The following is a 13,677-nucleotide window of genomic DNA, read 5'->3' on the forward strand; positions in this document are numbered from 1 at the left end:
GAACGCCCAAATGGGTCGGGGGGGTGGGGGTGATTTTGGGGTTGGGATTTTTGGGGTTGGTTTCGGGGTTGGTTTTCGGGTGGTTTTTTTGGGGGGGGTGGTTTTGGCGGTGATTTTGAGGCTGTTTTGGGGGTGATTTGGTGGTTTTGGGGAGTGATTTTTGGGGGGGTTTGTTTTCTTTGGGGGGGCTTTTTTTTGGGGGGGGGTGGCTGGTTTTGGGGCATTTGGGGGGGGGTTTTGGGGTAGTTTTGGGGGGGCTGATATTGGGGTGTTTTTGTGTGGGCGGGTTTTGGGATGATTTGGGGGGGGTTTGGGGGCTGATTTTTTGGGGTGTTTTTCAGAGGCGATTTGGGAGGCTTGTTTGGGGGTTTTTTGGGGGGGGGGGAAGGGGCTATTTTTGGGGGGTAATTGGGGCTACTTCGGGCTGTTTCAGGCGGCTGTTCCAGGAGGCATTTTGGGGCGTTTCGAGGCCGTTTGGGCTTTGTTTCGGGAGGGCCGCGGGGCGTGGGTTTTTTTTCGGGAGGGGGGGGGCGCTCTGACCTTCTCTCTCTCTCTCTCTGTCCCCCCCCCCCCGTCCCCGTCCCCCCCCCCCCAGCTCTGCAGCTGCCGCTGGTGAGCGACGGCGGGGGGCCGAGCCGCAGCCCCCGAGGGCGCCCAGCACCCGCCGCCCCCCCTCGCGCCCCCGCAAACATGCTGGGGCTGCCCCCAGCCGCCCTTCCTGGTGCCCCGCAGCGTGGAGAGGTGGGGTGACCCCCCCAGGACCCCCCCGGGACCCCCCCGGGGCCCTCAGGACCCCCCAGAACCCCCTCGGGGCCTCCCCAGGGCCCCCCCGGCACCTCATTGGCTCAGCCGGCACGGGATCCCGCCTGCTGATTGGCCCAGAGGGCTGGCGCCTGTGCTGGTTGGCCGGGTTGTTTGGTGCGCTGGGATTGGCCGGAAGGGGAGGGAGACCGGGCGTGCTGGTTGGTTGGAGGCCGGTGGGATCGCGTGTGGTGGTTGGTTAGGGAGGTAGGAGCCTCTGTGTGCTGATGGTCAGAGGAGAAGGGGGATCGCGTGTGCTGATTGGTTAGGGAGGTAGGAGCCTCTGTGTGCTGATTGGCCAGCGGAGAAGGGGATCGTGTGTGATGATTGTCCGAGAAAGAGGAGCATCTGTGTGCTGATTGGCCGGGGAGGAGGGGGATTGCGTGTGCCGATTGGCTAGAGTAGAGGGGGATCGCGTGGTGCTGATTGGCCAGGCAGGAGGCGTGTGCTGATTGGCCGGCTGTGCAGAAAGGCGTAGCTGCCGATTGGCTAGGCAGGCAGAAGAGTCGTGTTGATTGGCTGGGCGTCTCGGAACCCCCCTGTGCCGATTGGTCAGGCAGGGAGGAGAGGCGCGTGCTGATAGGGTTCTGCAGACGTGGCCTCTGCCTGCTGATTGGGCGGATCCTGAATAAGGTTCCCTGGGTGCTGATTGGCCAGGCATCAGATTCCCATGCGCCGATTGGCCAGGCGTACCAAAAGCAGCGCGTGCTGGTTGGCCAGGCCGGCAGGAGTCTGTGCGTGCCGATTGGCCAGAGAGCCCGATCCCCTGCGCTCTGATTGGCCAGAAGCCCGCGCTCTGATTGGCCAACCCCTCTGAGCGCGGGTTGGTCACCAACGACCCCTCCCCCCCCCCATGCCGATTGGCCGGGTGGCCCTTCGCTCCTGATTGGCCGGGCGGCCATCCCGCCCTCTGCCGATTGGCCGGGCGCTCCCTTCCTCCGTGCCGATTGGCTGGGCTCTCCCTCGCTGCCTCCTGATTGGCCGCCCGGCCTCTCTCCCTCTCCCCAGCATCGAGATCGACCAGAAGCTGCAGGAGATCATGAAGCAGACGGGATACCTCACCGTGGGGGGGCAGGTGGGCACGGGGGGGACATTGGGGGGGACTCTTGGGGACACGGGGGGGGCATTGGGGGCACGGGGGGGGCATGGGGGACCCTCAGGGTCACGGGGGGGGGGGTGTTTGGGGTCACAGGGGGGGACATTGGGGGCACGGGGGAGGACGTTTGGGGTCACGGGGGGGGATGCTCGGGGTCAATTGGGGGGACATTGGGGGTAACATTGGGGGCATGGGGGGGCACTTGGGGGCATGAGGGGACATTGGGGGGGATGTTGGGGGCATGGGGGGGGTCCTTGGGGTCACGGGGGGGACACGGGGGCACAGGGGGGGACATTGGGGGCATGGGGGGGGGCATTGGGGGCACGGGGGGGGCGCATGGGGACCTGGGGAGGGAGATTTGGGGACACCGGGGGGGCAGTTAGGGATGGGGGGGACACTTGGGGGCACGGGGGGGGGGCATTTGGGGACATGGGGAGGGACGCTCAGGGCTGGGGGGAACGTGCGGGGACACGGGGGGGGGACCCTCGGGGGCATGGGAAGGGCCCCCCCACCCCCCCTCCCTGTTCCCCCCCCATGCCCCCTCACAACCATCCCCCTGCCCCCCCTCCGTGTTCCCCCTGGTGCCCCCCCAACCCCCCGACCTCCCCCCGTGCCCCCCCCCGTGTGGCCCCCCCCCGACCCCCCCGTGCCCCACTGACCCCCCCGACCCCCCCCGTGCCCCCCCCCCCCAGCGCTACCAGGCGGAGATCAACGACCTGGAGAACCTGGGCGAGATCGGCAGCGGCACCATGCGGGCAGGTCTGGAAGATGCGCTTTCCGCAAGACGGGGCACGTCATCGCCGTCAAGGTGGGGCCCCGGGGGGGGCAGGATCGGGCCCTGGCTGTGCGTCGTGTCCCCCCCCCCCCTCCAAATTCATCTAACGCCCCCCCCCCCCCCCCCCAGCAAATGCGGCGCTCGGGGAACCGGGAGGAGAACAAGCGCATCCTGATGGACCTGGACGTGGTGCTCAAGAGCCACGACTGCCCCTACATCGTGCAGTGCTTCGGCACCTTCATCACCAACGTGAGCCCCCCCCGGGGCCCCCCCCATTTCTTACACCCCCCCCTCACCCCCCCGACTAGCCCCCTCCCCGGGTCAGGATGCGGGCCCCCGGGGGCCCTGGGGGGGGTGGCGGCGCTGGGACGCGCCCCTCCTGTCCGCCGTCACCGCAAGGGGGGCGCTCAGCACTGCCTGGACCCCCCCCCGGGGGTGCCAGGACCTGTCCCGTGTCCCCGTCGGTCCCAGGACCCCCTCCCTGGCTGCCCCCCCTTGCCCCCCAGCAGTGCCGCAGCCCCTCCCTGCCTCCCTCCGTCCCTCCCAGTCCCCGTCTGCGCCCCTCCCCCTGCCCCCAGACCCCCCCCCAATACCCCAGCCCCCCTCCCCGTGCCCCCAGACCCCCTCCCCACCACTATGTCCCCCCCCCCATGCCCCCAGACCCCCCCCCCAATACCCCAGCCCCCCTCCCCGTGCCCCCAGACCCCCTCCCCACCACCACGTCCCCTCCGCGTGCCCCCAGCCCCCCTCCTCGTGCCCCCAGGCCCGCCCCCAGACCCCCCCCATGCCCCCAGACCCCCCCATACCCCAGCCCCCCTCCCCACCACCACATCCCCCCTCCCCCTGCCCCCAGACCCCCTTCCCACCACCACATCCCCTCCACGTGCCCCCAAACCGCCCCCCCCATGCCCCCAGACCCCCTCCCCCCGTGCCCCCAGACCCCCTCCCCACCACCACATCCCCTCCGCGTGCCCCCAGACCCTCCCCCTGCCCCCAGACCCCCTCCCCACCACCACGTCCCCTCCGTGTGCCCCCAAACCGCCCCCCCATGCCCCCAGACCCCCTCCCCCTGCCCCAGACCCCCTCCCCACCACCACATCCCCTCTGTGTGTCCCCAAACCTCCCCCTGTGCCCCCAGGCCCCTCCCCCCATGCCCCCAGCCCCCCTCCCCACCACCACGCCCCCCCCCTGGTGCCCCAGACCCCCCCCCAATGCCCCCAGCCCCCTGCCCCCCACCACGGCCCTTCCCCGTGCCCCCAAACCCCCCCCCAGTGCCCCCAGCCATCCCCCCAATGCCCCCAGCCCCCCTCCCGGTGCCCCCAGCCCCCCCTCCCTCACCGCCACGCGCACCCTCCCCCTTTTACCCCCCCCCCCATCCAGACCGACGTCTTCATCGCCCATGGAGCTGATGGGCACCTGCGCCGAGAAGCTCAAGAAGCGCATCCAGGGCCCCATCCCCGAGCGCATCCTGGGCAAGATGACGGTGGCGGTGAGCGGGGACCCGGGTTGGGGGCGACGGGGGGCGCGGGGAAACGCCCCCCCCCGGCCCCGAGGGACCCCCGCTGACCCCCCCCGCCCCTTTGCGTCCCCCCCCCGCAGATCGTGAAGGCGCTCTTCTACCTGAAGGAGAAGCACGGCGTCATCCACCGCGACGTGAAGCCTCCAACATCCTCCTGGACGAGCGGGGCCAGGTCAAGCTCTGCGACTTCGGCATCAGCGGGCCGCCTCGTCGACTCCAAGGCCAAGACCCGCAGCGCCGGCTGCGCCGCCTACATGGCCGTGAGCACCCGGGGGTGCCGGGGGGGGGGCTCCCTGGGGGGTGGGGAGTACCCCAGGGTGCTGCTTTGGGGGGGTGGTGTCACCCCAGGGTGCTGCCCCGGGGGAGTGGGGAGCACCCCAGGGTGCTGCCTCTGGGGGGGTGGTGTCACCCCAGGGTGCTGCCCGGGGGGTGGGGAGCACCCCAAGGTGCTGCCTTGGGGGGTAGGGAGCACCCCGGGGTGCTGCCTTGGTGGGGTGGGGAGCACCTCAGGGTGCTGCCTCTGGGGGTGGGGGAGTACCCCAAGGTGTTGTCTGGGGGTGGGGAGCACCCCAGGGTGCTGCCCTGGGGAGGTGGCAACACCCCAGGGTGCTGCCGGGGAGGGTGGGAGCAGCCCAGGGTGCTGCCCAGGGGGGTGGGGAGCACCCCAGGGTGCTGCCTTGGGGGGGTGGCATCACCCCACAGTGCTGCGTTGGGATGGGGAACACCCCAGGGTGCTGCCCGGGGGGATGAGGAGCACCCCGGGGTGCTGCCTCTGGGAGTGGGGAGCACCCCGGGGTGCTGCCTCTGGGGGTGGGGATCACCCCAGGGTGCTGCTTTGGGGGAGGTGGGAGCACCCCAGGGTGCTGCCTCTGGGGGTGGGGAGCACCCCAAGGTGCTGCCTCTGGGGGTGGAGAGCACCCCGGGGTGCTGCCTCTGGAGGTGGGGAGCACCCCGGGGTGCTGCCTCGGGGTGGGGAGAGCCCCCCGGGGTGCTGGGAGGAGGTGGTGGGGAGCGGAGCCGTGGCGGCAGTGCTGGGGGGGCTCTCTGGGGGGGCTGCCCCCGAGATCTGGGTCTTTTGGGGGTGTTTCGGGGTGCTGGGAGGGTGCCATGGGGGGGTTGGGGGTGCTGGGGGCGTTTTGGGGGTGGTCCCAGGGTGTTTTGGGGGTGCTGCTGCCCCCCCCCCAGCACCCACAGCTGCCCCCCCTGCCCCCCCTGTGCAGCCGGAGCGCATCGACCCCCCCCGACCCCACCAAGCCCGACTACGACATCCGCGCCGACGTCTGGAGCCTCGGCATCTCCCTGGTCAGCGCGGGCCCGCGGCCCCAATGTGTCCCCAATGCGTCCCCAACCCATCCCCGTGTCCCCAACGCGTCCCCAATGTGTCCCCAACGCGTCCCCAGCCCATCCCCGTGTCCCCAACGCGTCCCCAACGCGTCCCCAACCCATCCCCGTGTCCCCAGCGTGTCCCCAACGCGTCCCCACGTCCCTAACGTGTCCCTGGAATGTCTCCGGCACGTCCACAACACACCCCCAACATGTCCCCGTGTCCCCAGCACGTCCCCAACCCATCCCCGTGTCCCTAATGTATCCCTAGCGTGTCCCCAATGCGTCCCCATGTCCCTAACGTGTCCCTGGAATGTCTCTAGCATGTCCCCAACGTGTCCCCAACCCATCCCCATGTCCCTAACATGTCCCCAACGTGTCCCCAACCCATGCTCATGTCCCTAACATGTCCCCAACGTGTCCCCAACCCATCCCCGTGTCCCCAACATGTCCCCAGCGCGTTCCCAACACGTCCCCATGTCCCCATTGTGCCCCTGGAACGTCTCCAGCACATCCCCAACACATCCCCAGCGTGTCCCCATGTCCCCAACGTGTCCCCAACCCATCCCCGTGTCCCTGGAACGTCTCCAGCACGTCCCCAACACATCCCCAGCGTGTCCCCAACGTGTCCCCAACCCATCCCCGTGTCCCCCCCAAGTCCTCCCATGAAGCTGTGGTGCCACCCCACCCTGTCCACGTCCTGCTGTGACACCCGGCTGTGTCCCCGCCGTGTCCCCCCCGGTGCCAGCGGCGTCCCCGCGGTGTCCCCGCAGGTGGAGCTGGCCACGGGGCAGTTCCCGTACCAGAACTGCAAGACGGACTTCGAGGTGCTGACGAAGGTGCTGCAGGAGGACCCCCCGCTGCTGCCCCCCCGCCATGGGCTTCTCCGGGGACTTCCAGGCCTTCGTCAGGGACTGGTGGGTGACGAGCCACCCCCGGGCTGGGGACACGTCCCCTGGCTGTCCCCCCCCCGGGTCCCCGAGGTGCTGACCTTGTTCCCTCTCCCCCAGCCTCACCAAGGACCACAGGAAGAGACCAAAGTACAACAAGTTACTGGTGGGTGCCCGCGACCCCGCGTCGTTCCCACCCCCGTGTCCCCACGTCCCTGTCCCCACGTTGTCCCCATCCTGGTGCCCACGTGTGTCCCCACGTCCCTGTCCTGGTGTCCCCACGTTGTCCGCGTCCTGGTGCCCACGTGTGTCCCCACGTCCCTGTCCCCACATCCCATGTCCCCACATTATCCACATGTCTCCCCATGTCCCTGTCCCCACGTTGTCCCTGTCCCCGCCTTGTCCCCATCCTGGTGTCCCCATGTTTTCCCCGTCCTGGTGCCCACATGTGTCCCCACGTCCCTGTCCCCAACATTGTCCCCGTCCTGGTGTCCCCACATCCCTGTCCGCACGTTGTCCCCATCCTGGTGTCCCCATGTCCCTGTCCCCACCTTGTCCCCGTCCTGGTGTCCCCGCATCCCTGTCCCCAACATTGTCCCCATCCTGGTGTCGCCATGTGTGTCCCTGTATCCTTGTCCCCATCCTGGTGTCCCCACGTCTGTGTCCCCGTTCTGGTGTTCCCACATCCCTGTCCCCACATTGTCCCCGTCCTGGTGTCTCCGCGTCCCATGTCCCCACGCTGTCCACGTGTGTCCCCACGTTATCCACGTGTGTCCCCCCTGTCTCCCTGTCCCCGTCCCTGTGTCCCTGTCCCCACGTCCTGCTCTCTGTCCCCACGTGTCCCCGTCCCCGCGATGCTGCGACAGGGACTCGGGGCCAGGCGTCCCCGCGTGTCCCCACATGTCCCCACGCTGCTCACGCCGCCTCCCCCGCAGGAGCACAACTTCATCAAGCGCTACGAGACGCTGGAGGTGGACGTGGCCTCCTGGTTCAAGGACGTCATGGCCAGGACAGAGTCCCCGCGCACCGCCGGTGGCCTCAGCCAGCACCACCTCCCCTTCTTCACCAGGTAGCACCCGGGGCACCCCCCCGGGGCACCACCCCCCCCCGTGGCGCCCCCGACGGCGCCCCGGCGCCTCCCCAGTACGGCCCCGTTCCTCGGGCGCGTCCTGGAGCGCCGCGGCACGTCCCGCTGCGTCCCCCTCCTGCTCTGCTCGTCCCAAAGGGGCGTTGCGCCGGCGCAGGGCGATGCCCCTGCCCACCCCCCCGCTGTGGTGGCCCGCCCGTGCCTCAGTTTCCCCGCCACGGGTGCCACCGTCCCCGTCCCCGACCCCAGCGCCTGGGGACAGAGATGAGGACGGGACCCGGCTGTGGGGTGCCGGCAAGGGACAGCGCGGGGCTGCGACGCGGGGACACGGCACGGGGACACGGCGTGCTGCAGCCGTGGCACGGGGACGTGGCAAGGGGACACGGCACACCGTGGCGTGACACGGGGACGTGACGGGGGGACACGGCCCGGGGACGCGGCACACGGTGGCGCGACACGCGGCTGTGACACGTGGCTGTGACGTGGGGACATGACGGGGGGACACGGCACGCCGTGGCGTGACACGGGGACGTGACACGGGGACACGGCCCGGGATGTGACGCGGGCGCCGCGCGGCGGGGTGTGACGCGCGGATGTGACACGGGGACGTGACACGGGGGACACGGCACAAGGATGTGGCACGGGGATGTTGCACGTGGGGATGTGACGTGGGGATGTGGCACGGAGGTGGCATGGAGGACGTGGCGCGGGGACACCGGGGACGCCCCAGGGACGTGGCGTAGACGGCGCAGAGGTGGCACGTGGGGATGTGACGATGGCGAGTGGCACGGGGACGCGGCACGGAGAGGGACAACGCGGGGACGCGGCACGGAGGCGACACGGCGGGACGGCGCAGAGGTGGCACTGGGACGGCTCGGGGATGCGGCGCGGGGACGCGGCGCTGAAGAGTGACAGAGGTGGCGTAAGGACGGGACGCTGCGCGATGGCCTGGGGACACGGCACGGAGAGGTGGCCCGGAGCGATGGCAGGGGGACGTGGCGCTGAAGGACGCCGCGGGGACACGGCGACGTGACGCGGGGACACGACAGGGGTGTGACACAGGGACACAGCCCGCGGACGCCCTGAGGGCAGCGGTGGCCCCTTGGGGACAGGCGCGGGGACAGAGGGGACCCGGCGGCGCTGGGGACGCGGGGCCACGCAGTGACAATCAGCGCCGGGCCGCGTCCCCCGGGGTGTCCCCGGGGTGTCCCCGTGTCCCCGCAGCACGTGCCGTTTTAGTGCATTGTGGGCGTGGGGCGGCTCCGCCTCGTTACCCTTGGTATTAATTAATGTTATTATGATAAAGGCGCATGTGGAACCCGCCGGCCTCCTCCCTGGGGACATGAGGGGACAGTGGGACATCAGGGATGGGAGGGACACTGGGGACATTGGGGCCAGGGGTGGCACGGGACATGGGGCCATCGGGAATGGGGACGTGAGGGACAGCAGGGACATGGGGACATCAGCAGTGTAGGGGGGACACTGGGGACACTGGGGGACACTGGGATATCAAGGATGTTGGGGGTGCTGGGGACATAGGGGGACAGGGGGACATCAAGGACGTAGGGGGACAGTGGGGACAGGGGTGACACAGGACATGGGGCCATCAAGGATGGGGACGTGGGGGACACCGGGGACATGGGGCATTGGGATGGCAACGATACTGGGGACACCGGGGACACTGGGGACGTGGGGGACATTGGGCTATCAGGTGTTGGGGACACTGGGGACAGCAGGGACGTGGGCGCGGGAGGAGGCTCGTGGGGCACAGCGGGCGCCCTGGGAGGCCTCTGGGGCATCCCAGAGGAAACTGGGGGCGACTGGGAGGCGGCCGGGGGAGCTGGAGGGTGCTGGAGCTCAGCCGGATCAAAACCACCCCGGCTGCTGCTCCCCCTGCACCCCCTGCGCCCCTTCCCCCTCCTTGTGCTTCGCTGCCCCCCCCCCCGGTTCCCAGGTGCTTGGGGTGGGCTCCGGGTGGGCCCTGGGGGGGTGCGGGCCGCAGGCGTCCCGGCGGGGGGGGCTCCTGCCCGGGCTGCCCCACGGGGCGCATGCTTCGTCCCTCAGCCCCCCCGCAGGCTTCTTCGGGTGGGTGGGGGCGTGCTGGGGGGGGGGGGCGAACGATTTGCTCAATAATTAGCGGCTCGGAGCGGGGCGAGGGGAGGATTTATTGCCTCCCCCTGATGAGCCGGAGAAGCGAGAAACGAAGGAAAGAAACCAAAAGCACCTTCCCCCCCCCACACCCCCCCCCCCCCCACCCCACGTCCACCCGCTTCCACCTCCCCCCCCACCCCGAGCAGCGGCGGGGGGGAACGGGGGGGGGGGGGGTCGCGGTCAGCCCTTGGCGCTGCTTCGCCGCCGCTGCTTCTCCGTCCCTCTCGTCCCCTGCGCTGCGGTGTCCCCCCCCCAGGACCCCGTCCTCGCCCAGCTGAGCCCCCCCGGGCAGCAGCTCCTCAGGGAACCCCTCCCACGGGGTCCGTCCCCCAGGAGCAAACTGCCCCAGCGTGGGGCCCCCCCCCACGGGTGGGGGGCAGCTCCCCGCAGCCCCCCTGCTCCTGGGGGGCTCCTCTCCATGGCTGCGGCTCCGGCCCGGGGGCTCTCCGTGGGCCGCGGCCTCCTCCGGGCCACCTCCACCGGGGGGGCTCCTCCACGGGGCGGGGGGGGGCTGCAGCGCGGGGCCCGGCCCAGCCGATCCGGATCCTCCCGCAGCCGAAGGGATCCCGAGGGATCTGCAGAACCCCCCCGGCGGATCCGCGCCACCTCCCCGCGTCGTGCCGAGGGCGCGCTCGGTCCCCTCGTCCGGGTCGTCGGTGAAGCTGTGAAACGAGACGGGGCCCGGGACCGGCCCCGGGACCCCCCCTGCAGCCGGTCCCTGACCCGGAGGAGTTTTGGTGCTCAGCGGCGGCGGCGCCTCCCCAGGGCTGGGGACAGCGACAGCCCCTGGGACCCCCCAAGACCCCATCCCGGGACCCCCAAAGACCTCGTATGAACCCCTAAACCCATCACAAACCCCCCTCTGGGACCCCCTAGAACCCGGGCATCAACCCTAGGAACCCCAAGACCCCATCCCAGGACCCCCAAGATCCCCTAGGACCACAGCACCCCCTCCTGAGACCCCCAAGACCCCCCCAAATCCCTACACCAGCCCCCACAGGACCTGCACGTCCCCATCCCGGGACCCCCAAAGACCTCATATGAACCCCTAGACCCATCACACCCCCCTCTGGGACCCCGTAGAACCCAGGCAACCACCCTAGGAACCCCAAGACCCTGTCCTAGGACCCCCAAGATCCCCTAGGACCACAGCCCCCCCTCCTGAGACCCCCTGGACCCCCCAAATCCCTACACCAGCCCCCACAGGACCCCCCAGACCCCATCCCGGGACCCCCAAGGACCTCATATGAACCCCTAGACCCGTCACACCCCCCCCGGGACCCCACAGAACCCGGGCAACCACCCTAGGACCCCCAAGACCCCATCCCAGGACCCCCAAGATCCCCTAGGACCACAGCACCCCCTCCTGAGACCCCCCAGACCCCCCAAATCCCTACACCAGACCCCACAGGACCTGGGCTGCAGCCCCTAGGACCCCCGAGACCCCCCCCATATCCCTACAACCAGACCCCACAGGAACTGCACGACCCCATCCCAGGACCCCCAAAGACCTCATATGAACCCCTAGACCCATCACACCCCCCCCGGGACCCCGTAGAACCCGGGCAACCACCCTAGGACCCCCAAGACCCCGTCCTAGGACCCCCAAGATCCCCTAGGACCACAGCACCCCCTCCTGGGACCCCCCGGACCCCCCACGTCCCTACACCAGACCCCACAGGACCTGCACGACCCCATCCCGGGACCCCCAAAGACCTCATATGAACCCCTAGACCCGTCACACCCCCCCCGGGACCCCGTAGAACCCGGGCAACCACCCTAGGACCCCCAAGACCCCGTCCTAGGACCCCCAAGATCCCCTAGAACAGCAACACCCCCCCGAGACCCCCCCGGAACCCCCATATCCCCACACCAGACCCCACAGGACCTGGGCTGCAGCCCCTAGGACCCCCAAGACCCCATCCTAGGACCCCATAAGATCCCCTAGGACCACAGCACCCCCGCCACAACCCCCCCCAGACCCCTCATATCCCTACGTCACCCCCCCCCAGCATCCCCTCAACCAGTCCTCCCCCCACCCCCCCCCTTTAGGACCCCCCCCAACGCCCCCCCCCGGGCCCACCTTCTGCTCGTCGATGGCGATCCCGTTGGTGCCGGCGGCCCCGTTGCTCAGGGGGATCAGCTGGGCCCCCCCCCACATCGTCCATGCCGGGGGGGGGGCGGGGACAGGCTTTGGCCCTGGGGGCACACGTGGCCCAAACTGGGGACCCCCCCCTGCCCCTCCCAGTATAGCCCAGTAAGGGCCCAGTGTCCCCACAGCTGGTGCTGGGGGGAGGGAATAAGCCCCCAGTTTCAACAAAGGAAACTGAGGGGGGGGGGGGGAGCAGCCAGGAGCCCCCCCCCCCGCCAAACCAGGTGAGCACCTGCTTGGGGACCCCCCCGTCCCCAAATGCTTTAGGAGGGGATGGGGGGGGACACCCCATGGGGGGGGGGGTCCTGTGGATATGGGGGGGGGGGGGGGGGCACGACTCACCTGACCCCCCCACCCCCTTTGGGGCAGCACACTTAAAGCTGCCCCCGGGGGGGCTCCTCCTGCCCTCCCCCCTTCTTCGGGTCCCCCCTGGCCATTCCCGGGGGGGGCTCCCCGGCAGCGCCCCCAGCCCCGTAACGCAGGAGGCGCCCCAGCAGCAGCCCCCACAGCAGCACCTGCACCCACAGCTGGAAGGGGGGGTCCCAGCCCCACCCGCCCCCCCGCCCCCCCCGGGGCCCATCATCCCCCCACACACACACCCCCCCCAATAAAAAAAGAGCACGGACGGCGTCCTGAAGCCTCCCCCTATTTTCCCAATGCCCCCCCTATTTTCCCAATGCCCCCCCCCACGACCCCAACCCCCCCCAGCCCCCCAAATTCCCCCTAAACCCCCCCCAAATCCCCCCTCCTTGCCCCCCCCCAAGCTCCTCCAAGCCCCCCCCGCCCCCCAGCACCCCCCCGGTGTCCCCTCGCTTCCCTCGGGCCGCCCCCGGTGCCCCCCCCCCCCCACCAGGTTCCTCCCGGCCGGGCTTTGTTCGTGCCCCCCCCCCCCCCCCCCCCCCCCCGGGGGACCCAGGGGACCCTCCCAGCCCCGCGCCAGCCCAGGCCCCGCCCCCTTTCCCCGCCGGCCCCGCCCCCATCCCCATGGCAACGCCCTCCCGGCCCCTCCCTTCCCCGAGCGCCGTCCCCTTGGCAACCCCCCACGCAGCCCCGCCCCTCTCCGCCGTCCCCATGGCAACGCCGGGGAAGGCCACGCCCCTCCCTCCAGGCCACGCCCCCCGCCTGTCCGTCAGCCCCGCGCGCTGCCCCCCCCCCGAGGGCCGGGAGCTGTATGTAGGGACCGAGCTACCCCTAACCCTAACCAAGGGACCCTCATCCTAATCCTAAACTTAAAACTGTCCTAACCCAAACCCTAACCCCTAACTCTAACCCTAACCGAGCTAATCCTAACCCTAACCTAAACCCTTACCCTAACCCTAATCCAAACCCTAACGCTAACCCGAACCCTAAACCTAACCCCTAACACTAACCCCTAACCCTATCCCCTCACCCTAACCCTAACCCTAAACGAGCTAACCCTAACCCAATCCCTAACCTTAACCCTTAACACTAACCCCTAACCCTATCCCCTAACCATAACCCTAACCCTAACCCTAACCGAGATAACCTTAACCCTAACCCCTAACACTAACCCTAATTGAGCTAACCCTAACCATAACTTCTAACCTCTAACCTTAACCCTAACCTTTAACACTAACCCATAACTCTAACCCATAACCCTAACCTAACCCTTACCCTAACCCTAACCGAGTTACAACTAACCCTAACTCTAAGCCAAACCCCTAACCCTAAACATGACCTAACCCTACCCTAACCCAAACCCTAACTGAGATAACCCTAAAAGTAACTCTAACCCTAACCCCTAACACTAACCCTAACCCTAACCCTAACCCTAACCCTAACCCTAACCCTAACCCTAACCCTAACCCTAACCCTAACCCTAACCCTAACCCTAACCCTAACCCTAACCCTAACCCTAACCC

The 13,677-nt window shown here is 69.3% G+C and overlaps 1 protein-coding gene across 1 annotated transcript; it reads left to right on the forward strand.

Annotated features, from left to right (window-relative positions):
- Positions 1-690: 690 nt before the first annotated feature.
- Positions 691-7,611, forward strand: MAP2K7 (mitogen-activated protein kinase kinase 7; the record flags this gene model as incomplete). Its single annotated transcript, XM_080608808.1, is given in 18 exon segments — positions 691-702; positions 704-741; positions 1,810-1,876; positions 2,590-2,646; positions 2,648-2,671; positions 2,673-2,705; positions 2,802-2,921; positions 4,053-4,070; positions 4,072-4,161; positions 4,272-4,332; positions 4,335-4,390; positions 4,392-4,451; positions 5,412-5,426; positions 5,428-5,493; positions 6,288-6,389; positions 6,391-6,431; positions 6,525-6,570; positions 7,340-7,611. Coding segments are annotated over 18 exon segments (1,044 nt in total). The 3' UTR covers positions 7,478-7,611.
- Between the last annotated feature and the right edge of the window lie 6,066 nt (positions 7,612-13,677).

Source organism: Anser brachyrhynchus (genome assembly GCF_964034855.1).
Source record: "Anser brachyrhynchus genome assembly, contig: SCAFFOLD_369, whole genome shotgun sequence".
NCBI lineage: Eukaryota > Metazoa > Chordata > Aves > Anseriformes > Anatidae > Anser > Anser brachyrhynchus.